The sequence below is a fragment of the Drosophila persimilis genome, unplaced genomic scaffold (assembly GCF_003286085.1).
Source record: "Drosophila persimilis strain 14011-0111.01,24,50 unplaced genomic scaffold, DperRS2 tig00000431-arrow-pilon, whole genome shotgun sequence".
In the NCBI taxonomy this organism is placed as follows: Eukaryota; Metazoa; Arthropoda; class Insecta; order Diptera; family Drosophilidae; genus Drosophila; species Drosophila persimilis.
The window spans coordinates 4,887,404-4,906,334 of NW_020825312.1; the positions used below are offsets into that span (position 1 = coordinate 4,887,404).

Below are 18,931 nucleotides of genomic sequence, written 5' to 3' on the forward strand. Positions count from 1 at the left end.
AATGGCAGCGCATAACAGAAGTAGCAGGCTCGGATGACGATAATTTACATTTAATCGAAATTTTTACTATTTATGGCTTGAAATACGTTTTACATTGCACTACAAGCAAAACTGTCATTAGATTTTGTACTTTTCTAATTTCCAACAAACTTGATGCACATATATGTACATATATCTTTTCTGGAAAATTCGTATACTATCGAATCTATCTATCTATCTACATATATCTATCTATTATGAATCTACTGTTTCTCTGCTATTCTGCTGGTTGTGATTTATTCAATCTTAATTAGAGTATATATTTTTTTATTAATTAACTATGTCTTAAGATAACCAAATATTTAATTAACGAAAAATACAGGTGAGGAAAGGGCAAGTAGATCGATCCGTCAATCTGTCCCAAAAAGTGTTTGGGACATTGTTGCGAAGAGAGAGATAGCATGAGAAATAAAACGCAAAATTAGTTCTCTTAGCCGCCTTCAGACTTCGGTACAAAATAATGTTTTCCAACACACAAAGCCAGCCAGCCAGCAAAAATGGATCTGAAAAGTGTAACAATCGATCATTTCTGCTGGCCGAAGCAACACACTGCTCCCACTGCTTTTCCCAAACGGCTATTTCTGTTTTTGCAGCTAGTCAGTTAGCAAAGTATAATTATAATGTCATGGGGCTATAATAGCCCTTTCCCATCGAACCATGTTACCAGCGAACAAGATTTTACATTTGACATCAGAAGATCACGATGGATTCATGAATATTCTACATTTGAAATGCTGACATGTAAAAATCTTCTGTTTTCTATGTATTTTACTTGTACTTTTACGTGTATGTTGTTAGTTCCAAAATTACACGCAATACGGCGAAGTCGCTTTGTAAGCCCACTCGAAAAAAAAAAAACATAAATTAACAGAATCAATTCAGTTTATGTATATATTAAGAACAATTATCATCTCTGCAAGCAAGGATCGTAAATTCATGATATTCATAATCATTATACACACATCGGAATATCTAGAATAAAACAACTCGCTTGCCGTTACGTATACTGGAAATCAATAGACAAGGACATAGGACATTATGTTTTAAAAAAACTGCATCAAAGGCAACCTTGCATCTGTGGGAACAACCTGATAACATTCATCCAACTGATTACGCTAGACGCAATATCAAAATGGTCAGATTAAGGTGTTTGCAAATAATAAACATCATATTTACAAGAAACGTGTATCCGGATGTATTTGTTTAAGAAAATGTGACAATTCTTAAAAGTCTCCAGCTTACAAACTTTTGTCAAAATGCTGAAACATCCAGCTACAAACGAACTTGTTGAAAGAATTATTCATACACTATGAACCTTCCCTACCAAATAAAGTGATGGAAATTGTATTTAAGTATCAAATTACACCTTTACAATGAGGAAAATCACCTTCTGAATTTTACCTGTACAGACAGTTCAGATAAGTAATCAGCTTGATTATGCAGCATTCGGCTGCCGACAATTAAGAGAGATAGGGTTCAAGGACGATACTACACCCAAAACCAATCGACATGGACACTAAGCACTGGAACATTAATATTTCTAACTGCATAACATTTCTTTAAGTGCTCTGCTTCTGGCATGTTAAAGTCAGAGCTGCTGGCATAATCCGTGGGACCCACCCAACCAGTCCACCCGCTGTCCCGCGCACAACGCAGGCATATCAATGTCAAACACTCCGCTTACCTTCATCTGCAGCTTTCGCATGATGCGGGTCTCTTCCCAACGATCCAGCTCCTCCCACTCCTTGCCGCGCCTACGCAGCAGGTAATAGCGATACATAACGATGGTTACGGCGAGGAGGAGAGCGAGGCCGGTGCCGGCGGCAGCGCCCAGGACCGCAGAACTAACCATAACCATTTTGATGGCGTGTCCTTGTCACTGCAATAGTTGAGAGATAAACAAAACAATTGCGGTTTTAATTGTGAGCGCTACATATCTTCTATGCATTCATTTCTTGTATACATTTATCCAACCAATAAAAGTGCATTCAAATCGTGAGTTTCGGGTTTTATTAAGAGAAATTTAATTGAATTCCGGAAAAAAAAACTTTTTACAAGGACTGCCAGCTCTTTTTAAATGGCAAATCGAAAAGTCTTCCTTTTCGTGGGTTTCTCCTTGCAGCTGTAGTTCTCCAAGATCTCCACACTCTCACATGAGGCCGACTGAGAAGCGGTGATGACCCCGATCCACAACATTAGGGTCACCAGAGCAAGCATAGCAATGGCAAGACGCATCTTGTACAGTCCAATGAAAACTACTCCGAGCGAGCTAAAGAACACTAATATGATGAAAAACAGAAAAACACATTTAAAAGCTGAAACCGCACTAATCTATTTTTATTATCATTGTTGTTGGCCACAGCTGTGTAAACTTAGCTTTGGGAATTTCCCAACTGGAAAGAATCTCTAATTCTGTTGAGAACACGTCGCTCTGTCTCTTATTTTTGTATTGATTGCGTCTGTTAAAAGTCTAGGTTCACATGATTCACGAATCCATTTTTAAGGATGGCAAAGCGGGGATATGGCTTGTGGTCGGTTTCGTGTTCTGGGTATTTAAGAAAATTAATTGGTTCCTCCTCGATGGGCTTATCGACAGTTGAATCATCATTTTCATCGTCCTCCACTTCTATATAGTAGGCTTTTCCTTCACCACCAGCTTTATCGTCGTCACCGGTAGCTTCCCCGAGTTCTTCTTCCTCATCGCGAGCTTCCTCAGCAGTGGGATCGATCGTTAAATAAGTGTGTTCATATGCCTTCTCACTGTCTTCCTGAGCGATATCGCCTGCTTCCTCCAAGGGTTTCGAAGAGATCAAAGCAATCCCCAAGCATCCGATTAACGATAGAACACACCACGCACGCATTTCATGAGCGTTCTAGTTAAAACTGTTTCGCTTCAAAGTAGAGACAAGTGTTTTTAAAGTAATTTTACTTTAGGAACAAAACGTTTTATTCAGAGAACTCTTTCAGTGAAAGATATCGTTGTGCATTGATCGAATACACAATTTAAGCAACGCTGAGGAAGCGAGGTCTGGCGTGGATTAAAACTGGACCATGACCTCCGAACCTGGGCCAAAATGGAGTACTTTTTTTGTTGGGAGCCGAAACTGTAGGGCCCTCTTCGTTGTCGTCGTCGTCCCTCTCATCATCATCTCCGGTACTCTCTTCGTCTTCGGCATCGTCTGCACTGGGCTCTTCATCATCACTGTCCTGGCTGTCTTCTTCAACTTCTCCATTGCTCACTGTATCTGTATCCTCGTCATCGACGGGCTCATCCTCCTCCTCCTGGGCGTCGTTAGCAAGATCAGCTGCTTCCTCGTCCTCAGCTGGACGGGCAGCCACAAAGCTTACGGCCAGGAAGGCCAATAGAGCAAAAACCATCAGAGCACGCATTTTGGAATTTGAGTTAAGAAGCTGAATCAAAACTGCTTTCCACTGTTACTTGGCCACCGGCTCTTTATAGGAAAACCCTCGAGAATTTTGCCAGAATGAGACTGGGGGGACTGTTACCAAAATCGGGTTTTACGCAAATTTGTATTTGAACAATTGTTTGACTGGAAAGTTTTACAAACGTATTTTTCGATGACGTGTTGTTTATTGCCTATTGGGTTTCGAAAAAACTAGTGGTGATTCACAATCCAGCTTCAGGACTCCAAAAATATCTATACCTTGGTGGGACGTGGACGAATTAGAGCTGGTCCAATGCCAGGCCATCTAAACCCGCACCAAGGGATTGGCGAAGTGTCCACCTGATCCTGTTGACCATCACCACTTCCGGAGCTACTACCACTATCGTCTTCCTCAGCGGCAGCGGTCTGTGCTGTCACATATGCTATATAGCCAGAAGAGCCACCAAGCCGACAAATATCACAGCTTGCATCTTTTCCCTTAACTGTCGGATAGAAACTGAATCCGAATGCCAATGCAACTGCCCTTTTTTCTTTACATTTCGTTGCCACATTTGCTCATTGAGCAAGTTCTAAATTGCAAGCTGTGCAATCGTTGCATTAACTAATCAATAATGTGAGATAATCAGTCGACTGATCTGAAGTAGTCTACAACTATTCGTGCGCTGAGCGAAGCAGCAATGAAGAGAAACTCTTTTACTTTTTCAACGATGACCAAACCAAAATTATTTACTCATAAATTCAATCTTGAAAATAGGAATGAAAAGCAATATACAAAAATCAGTAAGGAAGTTCATATACCAGGGGTCGGCACGCAGACACACACATATTTTTTGTGTGTTTGTGTGCGCAGACGACAGCCCCGAAGCCCCACGAAGGCAAGACCGTTGCTTTCCTAACACTGAAAAAAATGGGCTCAAATAAAGCAAAAAGAAAAAATATTCAAACGGAACATTCAAATACCATTGAATAGTATTCATGTTCAATTCATTCTATGTGCAATTTAGTTTTTAATTCCAATAATTTCGAAGCAAGCTCAACCCCTATAAGTTCCTTGCACCGGGAATGATTAATATTGTAGTTCTATACGAGGCGGTCCGCTCCAGCAACGTGCTCTCTTTACGGGTCTTCTTTTCCTATGTTCGACTCGTTTTCTGGCTTCTTAGTTCGGACGTTTGGAAAAATGCCACAAATTGTGTTGTAATACATAAAAATACTCGTTGCAAGAAAACAAAGCCGCGAAGGGTATAAAAAACAACACAAAACATCAACGCAATCACATCAAAAATGGCGTCAAAGCGCTCTCCCGAGAGAGAGTTGCGGACCACTTTGTATTATTTGCACCCAGGCATCTATACGATAATCGATCTTCCATATTATGTCAAACGTTTTTTTTTTCAGTGTGAAGTTTAATTTGCACAGAAATATTAAAAACTGATTCATGCTCCCTGCCATTTGTGCATAGTCCCGAAGCCACACGATGTTTTTAATAAAATTAATAAAAGTTTAAATACCAACATATCCTTACACAAATTTCACCCTTGGGTGGTACAATATGTTTATAAACAAAAATATTGTCTCTAGACCAGAGCCCGGCGGCGTCCTATGCTCATTGCATTGGAGAGAGTTCTGCTGCTGCGCTGCCACTCACGTACACGTGTGTAACAGTGGTTGACACCATGAGTATTTCAATACTCTGTTCCGTTTTGCACTAGAAACATTTGATAATATGCGTGCAGGGGTCGGCTAGATTGATTGGGAATAGGCGATGATGATGATCAAGGATTTAAAAATATAGTGGAACATCCATGTAACAAATCTCAAGGGGAATTCGTAATAAAGTGTTCTGGAATCTATTTCCCCGTTATATAGAAAACTTCGTTGCACGGAAGTTCGTGTGTTCTATATTTTTTTGGGGTCGGAGTGGCCGTTTCTGTGCGTTGCAAACTTTTGTCCAATTTAAGGATACCCTTCAAGGGATACTGGTTATCGAAAACAAAAGTAATTATTCCCATTTAACCAGAATTTTATTTGTATTTAATTTGGACAACAAAACCTTTGCTTGGCTTATTGTTTTGGTGCGCGAGTGTGTGTGTGTGTGTCTGCATTTGTGTGAACAGTTGTTCAAACTGTTAATGAAATATACACGTAGAAAGTAAAACAATTAGATAATGTAGCTGTGTGTGGCTGAACAACGTGAATTTCCATTCAAGTTATTCTTGATCTGCGTTGCTTTGTCCGCTCTTATCGCTACTCTCATCATCATCATCATTATCGTCATCTTCGTCATCGTTCTGGCCCTCTGCACCATCTTGCTCTTCCTGATCTTGGGACTCCTGGTCATCTTCATTTTGGCCATCATCGGCATTGTCGTCGAGCTGCTCTGCGTTCTGGTCTTCCTCGATGTCGTCAATATCGACTGGCTGGGCCGACACTGTGGCCAGCAGCACAAATCCGAAGAGGGCTAGAAGCAAAGTGGTACGCATTGTCTGGCTTTCGTTAGTCTCTGACTAATTTGCAGTCCTCGATTTAATTGCCTTTTTATAGCGAATCGCAAATTGGCACGAGACAAGCGCAGACTGGGCCGTGAGTGGCGGTGTTTGCACTGGAGCAGCTGTTGCCTTGGATTGAAGCCAAAAATTCAAACAAAATTCAAGCTGTGTGTAAATATTTGGGTGCTAGAACTCTAGATCACGCCTAGATCAGATAGCCACAGTACAACTCTGCTAAGTAGAATCAATGATTGGTGACAACAATGGAGCAAAAAGCCACCCTGCACACCCCAGGCATTTTGAAGGACCAACGACAAATCTACATTGATGCATAATTTCTTTAGCAGAAACCTTACCGAAGTAGCTGCCAATCTTCAGTTAGTTGGTCTTTTTTATATAGTTATATTCTCACTGGATGAGAGCTAGTGATGGAGTGAGATTCAGTAGTGATATCACAGGAGACTGCACTCACAAGCCGGTTTCTCTGGCTCCTTTAGTCTCTCAGATCAAGGGGCTCATTAGGACCAACTCCCACAGACTATATACATATATACCGCGTAAAGTTCTCATAGAGTTGTATGCGTATCCACCATAAAGACCTTTCACTGTACATGATTCATAGATATGTATGTTTATTATTATTACATTACGCTTGGTTCCGTTCCTCGAATTTTGGTTATATATTTGTACAATTGATCTTACGCTGGGTTTTATGCTTTTGGGGGTACAAAAAAACAACTACATTTCTTCAGCCCAAGCTGGAAGTGTTCTAGAAACCGTTGAACCTTGATGGCTGTTTGCGTATTGTAATCGTTTGCCCAATCAACCCGACTACTTTTAACACTCATTAAAGGTATAAAACCCGGGTTGAGCGTCTTTGGAATTACAGTTTCTGTTGCACTCAGTAATCGATCCATCAATCAGTAATCATGCGCTCCCTAGCACTCGCAGTTGTAATCTTCGCCGGCATCCTGGCCTACAGCAGTGCAGCTCCTCAGATAACTCGCGGCGATCTGACCTGGCTGGAGAACATTCTGAGAGGCTTGGGATCTCAGAATTCCACCATCCGGTTCGGCAACAATACCCTGATCGTGTCGGGAGTGTCCACAGCCAGCGCCAACGTCAATCCGTCTCCAGCAGAGCCCCATCGTCCCCATCACCCCAATCAGTCATGGGGTAACTGGGGTCCTGGCTACGGTGGCTACTGGCGCATGGTTCCATCTGAGAATGGCGAAATTGTTGAAGAGCTAGAGAACAACAACTCTTATGACTCAAATGATTTTGCCTTTGATCTGGCTGAGGATGAATCTGTTGAGGACATCATCGAAGAGGACCAATCTGACGAGGATCAATCTATTAGCGATGCTAGCTCAGAGGCCGAGGATGAGCTCGATGAGGAAGCAGATGAAGATGAAGATGATCTTGAAGAAGGATCTGACCAGGAGGACGTGAATGAATCTCAGGATGAAGAGGTTGACCTCGAAGAAGATGCCGCTGACAAAGAGCTGGATGAGATCGAAAGCGAATTGCCCGCCGAGAAAACCAATTAACTGTGGAGTATACCAGCTCTTCAGCTGGGGATCAACAACCCAGACAATAGTTAATTCAACTATACCCACACCAATTTTAGTAAAACCATTTTTGAGTTTATCATTCCATATTTTTGGGATGGTTGACAAATAAAGATCTTATATGTACAATATACTGTAAAGCCAAGACGCTATTGTTATTTAGTAAAGCATAATTTTTAGATGGAAGCCATCTAAAGCAGGGCTCTATGTAAGAGAGTGGGCCCTGCCACGTTTTGCTGTGGCACATTGCGGTTGCATGGATAACAAATGGGATCAGTTGATAGTCTCCCGTTTCTTCAGTAAGGCGTCTGGGATGGTGGTTCCCTCTCAGTCAGTCCTCAGGCGAGGACAGCCAAAGGAAGAGAAAAGCCACTGACAAGTTGTGTACAGTTGTAAAAATTAAGTACATAGATGAAAAGGAAAAGGAAGTGAAAGAGAAAAGCTACTGGCGAAAAGTGTCAACAGTTGGAGGCGGAGGGACGACAACAATCAGGGTTGTCAGGATTGTCGAACAAAGGCGATTGCATTATAATGCGGCGCGTGTTGGTAATTTTCAATGCTGAGAATGGGAATGAGATTAGTTGGTCGCAGGTGGCAGGTCGGACCTGGACCTGGACATGGACCTGTCTGACTGGCCTCGCCTAAACGGCACCTCATCCACATGCGCTCAACTCGATTGCTGTCCCCATTTGCCTATGCCACCCACTGCTCAATGCCAATCAATGTCACACACACACACACTGTCGTGGAGATATTCACACACGCATTCCCCTGACAGGCGTCCGTAAGGACTTAATCATAATTTGATTCAACTTCGCCTCGTGCCACAGAAGCAGCTGAAATTGTAGCACACAGCGCGCTATAAATAAGTTGTCATTGAAGGCTGCTGTCTCCCCCTTGCCCTTGCCCCCGTCCCCGCCCCTCGAGGAGCTTGGGAAATGTATGGCCAACCTGGCCTAATTGGCCTTATTTTTTCAACCATGTTGCCTAATTGTTCGTTTCTGCTCTCAAATGTCAGCCCCAGAATGCGCTGAATGATGAACCTGCCTCCATCGAAGTATCGAAGTACAGATAATAGAGAATAATAACAGAGAATAGTAGAATGGCACATAATCTAAAAGAATTGCATTCATTTGGACGCTTGTCTGCAAATGGAATCCTTCTAGGGATCCACAGCCGACGAAGAGGGCAAGAAAGCAATAGGAAGCTGCCATTTCCGTCGTTTGCTTAGTCCCAAAGACAGTCTGTGTATATGGTAAACAGACCGACCACCATTACATATTCTTGTCCATTACACTTGACCCCACTGGACTGTGACATTTTTGCAGTCTGAAGCATTTGGGTTCATACCAATTTGGCTGGCTGATTGTGATTGTGTGACTGTGATTGCTATCGATTTTGGCCCAGTTAATGTGTACTCCGCTCTACTGAGCCCGATTGACTGGCTCTGTCTCTGGCCTTTGCCTGGTCTGGTCTGGTCCGGCCAAAGTTGATGCCAATTAAAGTCATTCCCTCGATGGCCCCACAATTTAATGCAATTATCGAATGGGACAATCGCAGCAGAAGAACTATGGCATGGAATGAATATACCAATCAAGCCGCCTCCAGCTGGAGTTCCTTGGATGTGGCAAAAGAGCGCAATTCCTATAATTATTGTTGACTGAATGGACAGACATGTTTTGTTAGATTTTGCCGAGTCTAGTCTGGGACCCCCATGTCCGTTGATTTGCATACTCGTACAACAAAACATTACAAAACTTTGTCTCGTCCCCCGCCGGGGGAGCTAGACGACGATGCCCGGGCCGTGGAGGCCCGGCCCCCCTCCAATGGGAATGTGTTGGCTTTAAAATATTATTTGTTGATTTTGCGGGCTCTCTGTTGGAAGAGTGGGGCAGAGAGAAAGCGTGTTTGCGGACGGTCAGCGCCAGTGGCGTGGGGGAAAGGGGTCACTGGTTTAAGTGTCGTGGACAGACCGCGGATAGCCGCGGAAAGACTTCTGTTGTGGGTTAATTTTTCGGGCTTTAAACTTGCGTCTTTGAGCCCTGGAGCCATGCCTGCCCCCTAAGTACACCGTAAATCTCATCCATTTCCTGTGCGACCCCTCTCCCAGCAGATCTCCTGGCAAGACTTCTCTGCTGGGCAAGCATTTTATTCGGTGGACGATGGACGATGGACGCTAATTTTTGTTTGCTCTCAGCCCACATTTCCCTGGATCCTTCAGGAATATACACACACGCACACAAGCAAATACTCACCGTCTGTGGCCGTTCATGTGGAAACGGAAGTGCTGGCAATTGTTATGTCAATGGTGATGATGATGGCTGAGCTTGAGCTCTGCTCTCATCAAGTCATGTGAGTGTCAAGACGTCACCGACAGTGCAACTGAATCCTTCCCCACCCAGTCATTTCTCTCAGTGTGTGTGTACGCTGTCATGTGCAAAGGAATTATTATGGGGGGCAACAACGCGTTTCGAGCTACTTATCGCCTCTGATGTTTGTTCATTACATTCAGCTTATTAGGCCGGCCATTACGAAAATAACAAACAAATAAACAAACAAGTCGCGGAACTATTGACGCGGGCGTGGAGTGAGTGGGAAATGTGTCTCTTAGTGAATGAGAAAACATTCGCATGTCGAATTGATGCAATTATCCCAACGGGCACAAGCTGTTTTCCTTCGCATTTCCGGGAAACTTTCGTCGACAACATTCATTTGCATAGACCAAAGCTTTTGCTGCGAAAGCGCGCGTGTGGCGTGGGAGTGGTCCGATGGCGCCAGATCCAAGCTATGCCAAAACCCTAAAAATAACCAAGCGGCAGAAAGCACGGCCCGCCACCAGCCCTCCCTCCGAGCCAGCCCAGCATAGATTGTCTCTCAATATGCTCCACTTACATACAATACATAAACAAAAATACACGAAAACTGGGGAGGACACCCGCTTGCTCGGACGCTAAATGGCAACCTTTTCTGTTATCAGGTCTCATCGGACGGGTATTAAATGAATCAACAAGTGCCGAAAGGGTCTCCGAAACCATCTCTCACGCTATAAATACCCTATAAATTTGCATAAACTCCCACTCAATTTCGCTGAAAACTGGACCTGTGATTCGTGATTCGATTGATTAAAACTGGAACGATTCGAGGAACATTTGAACAATGCCAAAACCGTTAAGTGAACGAAAAAATGCTCCCTGATTTTTATTTTTCGCTCTCTCTACCCTCGAATTAACATTTTGATTGGATATTTCAATATTGCGCCATATGGAAGATTGTGTGCTGGCCGCACTGGTTGGGTTCTGTTCGGGGTCGGAGTCGGAGTCGGGGTCGGGGTCGGGTTGGAGTTGTTGTTGGTTCTGGTGCTGGTGCTGGTGCTGGTCAGAGCATGCTGGCCGTTAATTTAGCACCTTTAACGCCCGACTGAGCTCCGTGTTTGCACTCTACTCAATACCACAAATAGCATATTCAATGCAAGCCTCGATAAGATACCACATTCGTCGTTCTGCTCTGTGGCTGGGGGGGAACCATAAAGGAAATTTAATACTGAAATTCCAAATTGATAATTATAAAGACAAGTATTTGTATATATAATATTGTATATGGAACACCAACACGTTCGTGCACCAACTCCCGGCTCACTCGCTCGATAATGATGATAAGGAAAGCTTTTCAAAGATTATCTGGAATCGCTTTTTTGGAAAAATTAATTATTTTTGAAGGTTTCGAAAAATTATGATACAGAATACTATCGAGCTGCCCCTCCGCATTGATTTCCTCTTCGATTACCTTTGCTTTATATAATATTTATTTAAAAAAAAAATTTAGCTGATCACCTGGGCAGACACTACGGGATCGGCCAGCTCCTCAGGAAGAACAGCGACATCAGGAATGGCGGGCTCCTCTGGAATGACGGCAACTTCGGGAACGGGATCGGGAACGGGAACGGGCTCTACATCGGAAACGATGGAATCATCGACGTCCACATCGGCATTGTCTTCAGCTTCAGGGATGCTGTTAGCCACGGGCTTGACCAGCCTGCGCCTGGGCCAATAGGAAGACGAGCGAGGGTAGCCCATCCAGCTGCGAGGACCTGAGTTCCAGTAGCGAGGAGCTGAGTTCCAGCCGTACCAGTTGTCAGCAGGTGCACCGTAGTCGGGCCAGTAGCCAGAATAGTCTCCGAAGGGCAGGACGCGACGCTTGCCAGCCGATGCCTGGGGCAGGAAGTCGTTGGGGCCCGCTACGGGCAGAACTGCTGGGACAATGCGGGGATCTTTGATGTACAGAGCAGGCTCAACTGCCAACTGTGGCTCCACCGCCAGCTGGGGCCCAAACTCCAGCGGCACCAGCGGCTCCAGCGGCTGCACCGCCAGCTTGATTTGAGCGGAACGGGCTTTTCTTCCCCTCACAGAGCCTTGGCCAGAGGCCGATGCCACCAAGACGGCACACAACAGGGCGACGAAGAAACGCATTTTGTCAACGAGTAAGTTCTTTCAACTGGTACTCACGACTGGTCCAGACTGCCGCTTTTATAGCGGTTCCAAATTCAAACTTCCAATCAGCTCAAATATTCAAGCAAATAAGTTAATTGAAGTTTTGTCTTTTCGGCAGGCCAGGCAGGCCAGGGCCTTGAGAATCCGTGCGAAAATGTTTAAGCCCGTTTGCGTAGTTTCATATTTGCGTAGTTGGATCGAAGGGAGAGCACGGCGCAGGGGACTGGAGACAGATTTTCTTGAATAGTTGTCATTAGCGGCTATATTCCGTATGTATGTATGTATGCATCTATTGTTGTTTTGGTGTTCCCAACTGTTCTATTGTTCGATAGAATTTGACAATAAAAAATACCTAAAATTTGCATGAGTATTCCCAGCTTTCGTTTCGCCGAAAATCGAGAGAAGAACGGGATGCGAGTGGGTATATTCATTTGGTCGGAATTTTGTAACGCACTGGCAATGGAAGAGCCCTCTACGATGACACACAATACTTTTAGTCAATACCGTACACGGCTTTTATCATCTCCATTCGCTAAGATCTACAAAGATGGCAATACATTTGTAATACATTTACTCTAATATATCCACAGCATAGTAGTGTCGCTTAGCCGTAGTAATCCATTTCTGATGTATCCAACGGGGTCTCAAAGTAATCAGATTCCCCTCCAATGTCACTGGAGTCATTTCCAGTGGGAAGGTTCATTGCACGCAGCATTTCCTCTACATAGAAGTCCCCCGGCACACTCCTGACAGCAACAGAACGCAGGAAAACTACACCAAAAACGCCCAATATCAGCAGAAAGTGCATTGCGATCAAGATCCAACTAATTAGCAAAGGGGTCGTTGCAGGCTTTTATAGAAAACCGTGAGGTGCAGTTATGGCTCGTTCAGGTGGAGATTTTATGGGCTGGAACAGCTGGTCATAAGTTGATAGTTGGGCTAGTTAAAAGGTTACGAACAGCGGACTATTTGTGGGGGTAGGCGATTTGTGCCATATGCTGATTTCGAAGCGCAGCTCCAATTAAGCCAACAGAGCTTCGGTGCAGACAAAGTGCAGACAGCTGCAGACAAAGAAAAATGCGCAAAATACGAGTACGGGTACGAGTACGGGTATGTATGTATACTCGAGGATGAGCGAGTGCTGCGGAAAGGAAAAACAAGCTTTATAAAAGGCAGAACTCAAGAGTACCTGTCAAAGGCGTCCAAACAAATGCCCCACCAGACAGACAGGCTGCTCGCCAGTCCAGACCGAGCCACAAGTAAATCAAAACTTTCCATTCCCCATCCCGCAGGCAGCACACAGCACACAGCATATAGCATATAGCAGCATGTATGGCACCAACTTTTAAACGGATTACGGAAAGCACAATTAAAAAACTCAAAGTGCGAGCTCCGGCAGAAGACAGCAGGAGACGGCAATAATAAACCTGTTGGGTAAAGGATGAAACTTTAGCCCTGGACATGACCCATTCCACGGGCGATGACAGTGACAGGCTGTCTCGCCATGGTCCGGTCCGGTCGGGTGCTCCTCCACTCCCACTTCACCCACTTCCCAGCCATCAACAATAAAAGTTAGTCGCCGTGGTCGAGTTTTGGCAACTGTGTAAGCCATCAATTAGAAACTTATAAACTCGAAAATTGTCACACCAACTTTAACCAATTTGTTGCCTTTACTGCGAGCGTCCGTACCATTATTTTTTATCTTTAAATTGCTCCGATTGGTGGACAAATAACGCCCAAATGCGTATGTTTGACGTCACTAGATCGTTGCGGACACCAAAAAAAAAGGGAACAGACAACAATTAGGATTACAACTCTTTGTAACGCCCACCAAAATGGTAAATCTGCAGAGGCGTAACGAATATAGACAGACAGATATGTATAGGATGGTGCTGATAAGGTATAGCTATCTTATCGACACGCATAGATACATATAGCCCAGAAGTGGTGCAGAAAGGGAAAGGGTCCCAGACACACGCAGATTCTCGACGGCTCTCAGGAAATGCAGGCAGCCTGCTACGAGAACCAAAATCAACGGTTTCTTGAACTACTTTGGCCTTTGACCTGTCCCAACCAACCAATAAAAACCACAAAAGAAAATACTTCAGCCAAATGGCACACATTCAACAGGCATTAAGACTGAGGCTTTCCCCAGCCATAAAAAATTCTGTCTGTACTTGGATCCTTTGGTGTTTAAATGTCTGGGATTAGGCTACAGCTCGAAGACGCCTAAATGGGGAAATTTCAAGGATTTGGCTGATGCGATTACTTATCAAATTGGATTTCATCCGCCTCCAGGCCTCTCCTCCCTTGTGGATGTGACTTCTGTTCAAGACTTTAAGTTTAAGCGACAGATTTTCAAATTTATTTTCGTTAAAAAGAGAGGAACGTTGCTGTAAGTTCTTAAGCACGCAAAGAAGTCCTTAAAATTAGAATATTTCACCGAAATATATATTACCTTTTTCGTCTCGGTCTTCTGGTCGAATAATCTCACTAAATTTCTTGTTTGTTTTCAATTGATTCCAATTGTTTGTTTTTATTTACTTTTGTAAGTCTCTACTATCGAACATATCGTCGCGCACAGCACAGGTAAGACACAACTTGACATCGATATCGAAATGAGTGGGTTTTTGGATATAATATATCTCGAATCAATACAGTATATATTTCAAAACGAATCCTATTTGGGTTTGCTGCACCAAAACAAAAACAGGGAATCAGAATCAGCGAGCCGCTCGCCGTCGCAGTAGCGCAGATACAGAGGTCGCCAGCAGAACTGCTTGCCACAACGACAGGATAGCCAATGCTAGACGATGCGCCATTCAATGCTACCATATGTTAGCAATTCCACGGCGGCCACGGGCACCGAAAGCTCCGCTCATTCGGCGCTAGCCTTCGGGTTGGTTCGGTTCGCTTCGGCTCTGTCCTCTTATCAGTGGGTGGGCGACGGCTGATAACGAGCTGGGCAGTAATTAGCAGGGTACGCCGAAGGATGCATTGGCTGCAGCCACAGCTTGGTCTTCTTTTTCGAAGGAAGGCTGAAGCTTGAGGGCACAAATCAAAGAGACTTCTCGGGAAAGTGTATCCCTGCCTAGCATCGTGGGAAGGCGCGGGACTCCTAAGCTTTGAAAGTTCATTTCTCCTTGAGCTGCCCTGAGGTGCAGACAATTCTGTTAGCCCCGGCACAAGAACCGCTCTGGCATTTGATATTTGCGCCTCAACCTGTTCCACCCGTGGCTGCAGCTGCCGCAGCTGCAGCCAATTGCATGCCCCTTGGCATTTTCTGCCCTGTCCTTGTGGGGCTTTTAGCTAATTTAGTGGGATAACTCCGATATTTTGAAGAACACACAATCACGCTCCATGTCAACTTGTATTTTATTTTATTTTACGAATTAAATTCGGAGCTGTCCACTGACATCACTCCTATAAGGCACATTCCTCAGCATATACGTACGGATGGATGTGTAGAACATTCTCAATAAATCAACAGAAAAGCCTTCAAGTAGAAATAGGTCTGGTTTAATAAAAAAAATTAAGGATTGGTTTAAAAGAAAATACTGGGACACGGATTAGGGCTACGCTTACGGCTACTGTTTTGGTACATCTACGAATAAAATTTACAGACGTGATTACATTCCTAAGTAGGGGCGTGGACAAAGGGGACATGGCATCCTTAAAGTAGGGTTCAACAGCTTAGGACTTACAATAGTTTCGGGAAATGGTACAGGCGATAAAACAAACTACAAACAAATAAAAAAAAATGATTCAGTGTCTTATGATATGGCTGCGCTTAAAACCTAAGGCTTCCGGTTGAGCATGGTTGACAGTATTCGGCTCGGATTGGCTCAGATCGGGCCTCTAGTGATGCCGCGCATGCGCGCGCTTTGGCTTCTGCATGGTCGGCCACTCCAGCCTGGCCAGCGATGGTAGACTGGCCTCGTTGTTGTGGTTCTTGGACAATGACGAGGCTGGCTCCTGGAGATTGTAGTCCGGAGACAGCACTATTGGTTGCAGGGTGCTGAAGTTGGCCAGAGGGGGAGAGATGGGCGCATAGCCGAGGCGTCCCGAAATGTTGTTATTGGTGGGTAGATTCGAGTTGGGCACAGGCAGTACGGTGTGGGGAGGCGCCACATTCAGATTCAGGCCGGGCACGTTTCCGTTTCTGAAATTAAAGCTGTGATTAGTTGTCGTTCAGTCGGAGTTTGCGAATCTTAAGGATGGGTGAGTTCGAGCCAATTGAAAGTGGAATTGAGTCTAACTACATTGGTGACGAGGTCAAGTTCTAGGTAAGAATTTCTGTATTTTGTTTTGCAATAGTAGGTACATAAATATGCAGGTGAATCAGAGTAAAGTGCTTCGTTAAAGGAGCAGACCTTGTGGCAACCTATTTCTTGGCTGAATCGCCCTTGCTTAGCTTTACTTTCATATTGACCGTCACTAGGGGCATCTTAGAGCTTAGGGGAACGAGAGAATGTAATCAATGTTGGTTACGATCAGGCTTTTTTATATACAGCGGATTAGCTTGGGTATTTCTCGGCGGGTCTCACCTCTGCTGGGTGATGGTGAACACGGATTTGCTCACGATTCGCTTGCCCGTGTGCCAGATGCGTCCAATGTATTTGATGCGTTGTATGGCAATAATGGCTAGGGCAACAGTCCTGTTAAATTAGAAGTGCTCAAGTTAGAAGGGGATCGAAAAGGGGTTAATATCTGACATGACATACTTGAACTTCTTTTTGGACTTTCGCTGGGGTGCTCCCCCGGCCATGGCCTGCAGGGCGAGCTGTTCACTGGCCTGGTATCCCTCCAGGGTGAGCTTCAGGTATCGCTTCTGATAGACCAACGCCTTACGATGCGACTCCACGCGGAGGTAGCGACCGAGCAGCTGTCGGCAGCGCTCCTCAAGCTCTCCAACGTTGCCACTGCTCGACCCGCCCAGCTCCTCGCACTTTTTCTGCAGGGCAATCCGCTCACCCACCAGGTACTGCACCGTCTCGGCCATCTGCCGGTTCTCCTGGGTGTTCTCCGCCAGCAGTGTATTGATATCCTTCATCTTTTGGAGGAACTGCGCCGGCACGGTGTCGTCCGTGCTGTGAGCCAGCCGATCGTTGGCTTGTGCCAGGGCCTCGGCCAGCTTGGCCTCGCGATGACCAGATCGACTCACGTCGAAGCGCAGGTGGGTGACCTTCTGGTCAAGGCAGTCCCGCTCGGACTCGGCGGCCAACAGTTTTGCCTTCAGCTCGTGAATTTCCGCATGCAGGTTGACGCTTTCCTGGTGCTGGCGTGTGCGGGTGCTGGCCCTGCGGGTCTCCGCCTCCTGCAGCGTGACCAACCTCGCCTCGAGGCTCTGGATCTCGCTAGCTTGCAGCGTAAGGCGCTCGTTGAAGTGCTCTAGCTCCACTTCGGCGGACTCCTTGTCGCGGGCCAGCTTCTCCATCTCTTGCTTCAGACGCTCGCAGTAGGCCACGCGTTCCTGCAACTCCTTCTCGTAGCGCTGTCGCTCACGCTCGCTGCTGCGCTGGGCATCCGCGGATCGCTCCCTCTCCCGCTCGTTCTGAGCCGCCAAGAGCTTGATCTCGCTGCGCAGGCGCTCGCCCAGCTCCGACTCGAAGTCGGCACGTGGCGATTTGCGGGGCGAGTCGCCGGGCGACTTCAAGAGCAGGGAGCTGTTGCGACGACTCTCGGCTCGCTGGAGGGAGGTCAGTTGCGTCTGGAGACGCTCACAGCGCTCGCGCTCCTGGTCCAACTGCTTGTGCAGCTCGTCCTCGGCATCGAGGGCCGTCTCCAAACGCTTTCGCATGGCCTCGATGATGACAACGTCCTGCTCTTGAATGTCTTGCGAGTGCTGCTTCTCGCCCAGTAGCTCCTTGCTTAAGGCCTCACATTGGTCGCGTTCCACAGCCAACTGGGCCTTGAAGGCCTCCAGCTGGTTGAGCAATTCCCGTTCGCCGGTGAAGTTTTCGTCGTCCGTTCCATTGCCCGCAGTGCCCGGGGAGGTTTCCTCCTCCGTTTGAACCTCCTTTTGCTGCTGCTTCTTGTCGAGATTGTTCTCCTCCTCGCTCTCGATGGCCTTGAGGATGTTTGAGTCCAGCTGGGCCGAATAGTTCAGCTCCTTCTCCACCTGCTGTGCAATCTCATCCACGGAGTACTGCTTGGAGCTGTTTTCGCTATTCTTCAGTCGCTCCAGGTCCCGTTCCAGCGTCTGAACTTGGAGTTCCAGTTCCGCACACCGCCTGAGAGCAGCCTGCAGCTGCTCCGCCTTCTTCTTGACCTCGACATTGAGCGCCTCAAGCTCTCGCTTGCGAGCAGCTGCCGCATTTTCGCACTGGTGATGCGCCGCGCTCACACAGTTGAGCTCCATGCGCAGGTTCTGCCTCTCGGCAGCCTCCTGGGCAGCCGTCTCCAAAATCCTTGACTCAAGCGACTCAATGCGCAGTCGGTACTTTTGCTCGCTTTCCTCATGACCTCGCAGAGTCGTCTCGTGCCGGCTCAACTGCTCCTTTTCCTGCTGGAGCTGCTTCTGCAGATCAGCCAGCTTCTCTTCCATGTCGCTCTGCTGCTGCTCCTTCTGGCGCTCCAGTTCCGCTAGCTTCTGTCGCAGCAGTTGCACATCCGCTGGGGTAGTGGGCATCGGCATTTCCGGGGTCTGCATCAGCAGGCTGGGCGTCTTCAGCTTTGAGTCCTCTGTCAGATTGGAAAAGTTGATCTGTCTCGGCACCAGACCAGGGGTTAGGCCGTCGCTACTCTGGGCCGTGATGCCCATGGCCTGGAAGTAGTGGGGATGCTCGAACGTGTTGATCGGATAAGGGGCCACAAAGCCACTGAGGTCATCGGTGCGCTTGTACGTGAGATTGGCCACCGCCTCCTTGGAAGTTTCCTGCAAGAAAGCACGTGTCTTAGAGAGGGTAAGAGGTAAGAGGTAAGGGTAGGGCACTCAC

General features: G+C 46.2%; 7 protein-coding genes across 14 annotated transcripts in view; 1 reads left to right on the plus strand and 6 right to left on the minus strand.

Moving 5' to 3' along the window:
• LOC6596997 (synaptotagmin-5) overlaps positions 1–1,904 on the minus strand; it is a 29,497-nt gene extending 27,593 nt beyond the window's left edge. Inside the window, exon 1 of the mRNA XM_026989907.1 lies at positions 1,724–1,904. Within this exon, the coding sequence (XP_026845708.1) occupies positions 1,724–1,897 (174 nt within the window). The 5' untranslated portion in view covers positions 1,898–1,904. The remainder of the gene's footprint in view (positions 1–1,723) is intronic.
• Positions 1,905–2,368: 464 nt separating this feature from the next.
• Positions 2,369–2,900, minus strand: LOC6596994. The gene has a single exon (XM_002022205.2). It carries the CDS (start codon positions 2,898–2,900, stop codon positions 2,502–2,504), a length of 399 nt encoding a protein of 132 aa, XP_002022241.1. The 3' UTR covers positions 2,369–2,501.
• Positions 2,901–2,959: 59 nt separating this feature from the next.
• Positions 2,960–3,918, minus strand: LOC6596993 (probable DNA-directed RNA polymerase subunit delta). Its single transcript, XM_002022204.2, has 2 exons — positions 3,705–3,918; positions 2,960–3,637 (listed from the first exon to the last, which is right to left on the minus strand). Exon 2 carries the CDS (start codon positions 3,427–3,429, stop codon positions 3,043–3,045), a length of 387 nt encoding a protein of 128 aa, XP_002022240.1. The 5' UTR covers positions 3,430–3,637; positions 3,705–3,918; the 3' UTR covers positions 2,960–3,042.
• Positions 3,919–5,460: 1,542 nt separating this feature from the next.
• On the minus strand, positions 5,461–5,929 carry LOC6596992 (prostatic spermine-binding protein). Its single transcript, XM_002022203.2, has one exon. The coding sequence runs from the start codon at positions 5,927–5,929 to the stop codon at positions 5,657–5,659; it is 273 nt and encodes a 90-aa protein (XP_002022239.1). The 3' UTR covers positions 5,461–5,656.
• A 935-nt stretch (positions 5,930–6,864) lies between these two features.
• LOC6596991 (acidic leucine-rich nuclear phosphoprotein 32 family member B) lies at positions 6,865–7,548 on the plus strand. Its single transcript, XM_002022202.2, has one exon. The coding sequence runs from the start codon at positions 6,865–6,867 to the stop codon at positions 7,483–7,485; it is 621 nt and encodes a 206-aa protein (XP_002022238.1). The 3' UTR covers positions 7,486–7,548.
• A 3,716-nt stretch (positions 7,549–11,264) lies between these two features.
• Positions 11,265–12,798, minus strand: LOC6596990. The gene has a single exon (XM_002022201.2). The coding sequence runs from the start codon at positions 11,970–11,972 to the stop codon at positions 11,325–11,327; it is 648 nt and encodes a 215-aa protein (XP_002022237.1). The 5' UTR covers positions 11,973–12,798; the 3' UTR covers positions 11,265–11,324.
• Positions 12,799–15,490: 2,692 nt separating this feature from the next.
• The window catches only part of LOC6596988 (A-kinase anchor protein 9), a 28,931-nt gene continuing 25,490 nt past the window's right edge, over positions 15,491–18,931 (minus strand). For all 8 annotated transcript variants that reach the window (XM_026989846.1, XM_026989845.1, XM_026989844.1 and 5 more), the window contains 3 exons: positions 16,718–18,870; positions 16,541–16,651; positions 15,491–16,155 (listed from right to left, as the gene is read on the minus strand). In XM_026989846.1, coding sequence (XP_026845647.1) covers positions 15,852–16,155; positions 16,541–16,651; positions 16,718–18,870 — 2,568 coding nt within the window. In that variant the 3' untranslated portion in view covers positions 15,491–15,851. The remainder of the gene's footprint in view (positions 16,156–16,540; positions 16,652–16,717; positions 18,871–18,931) is intronic.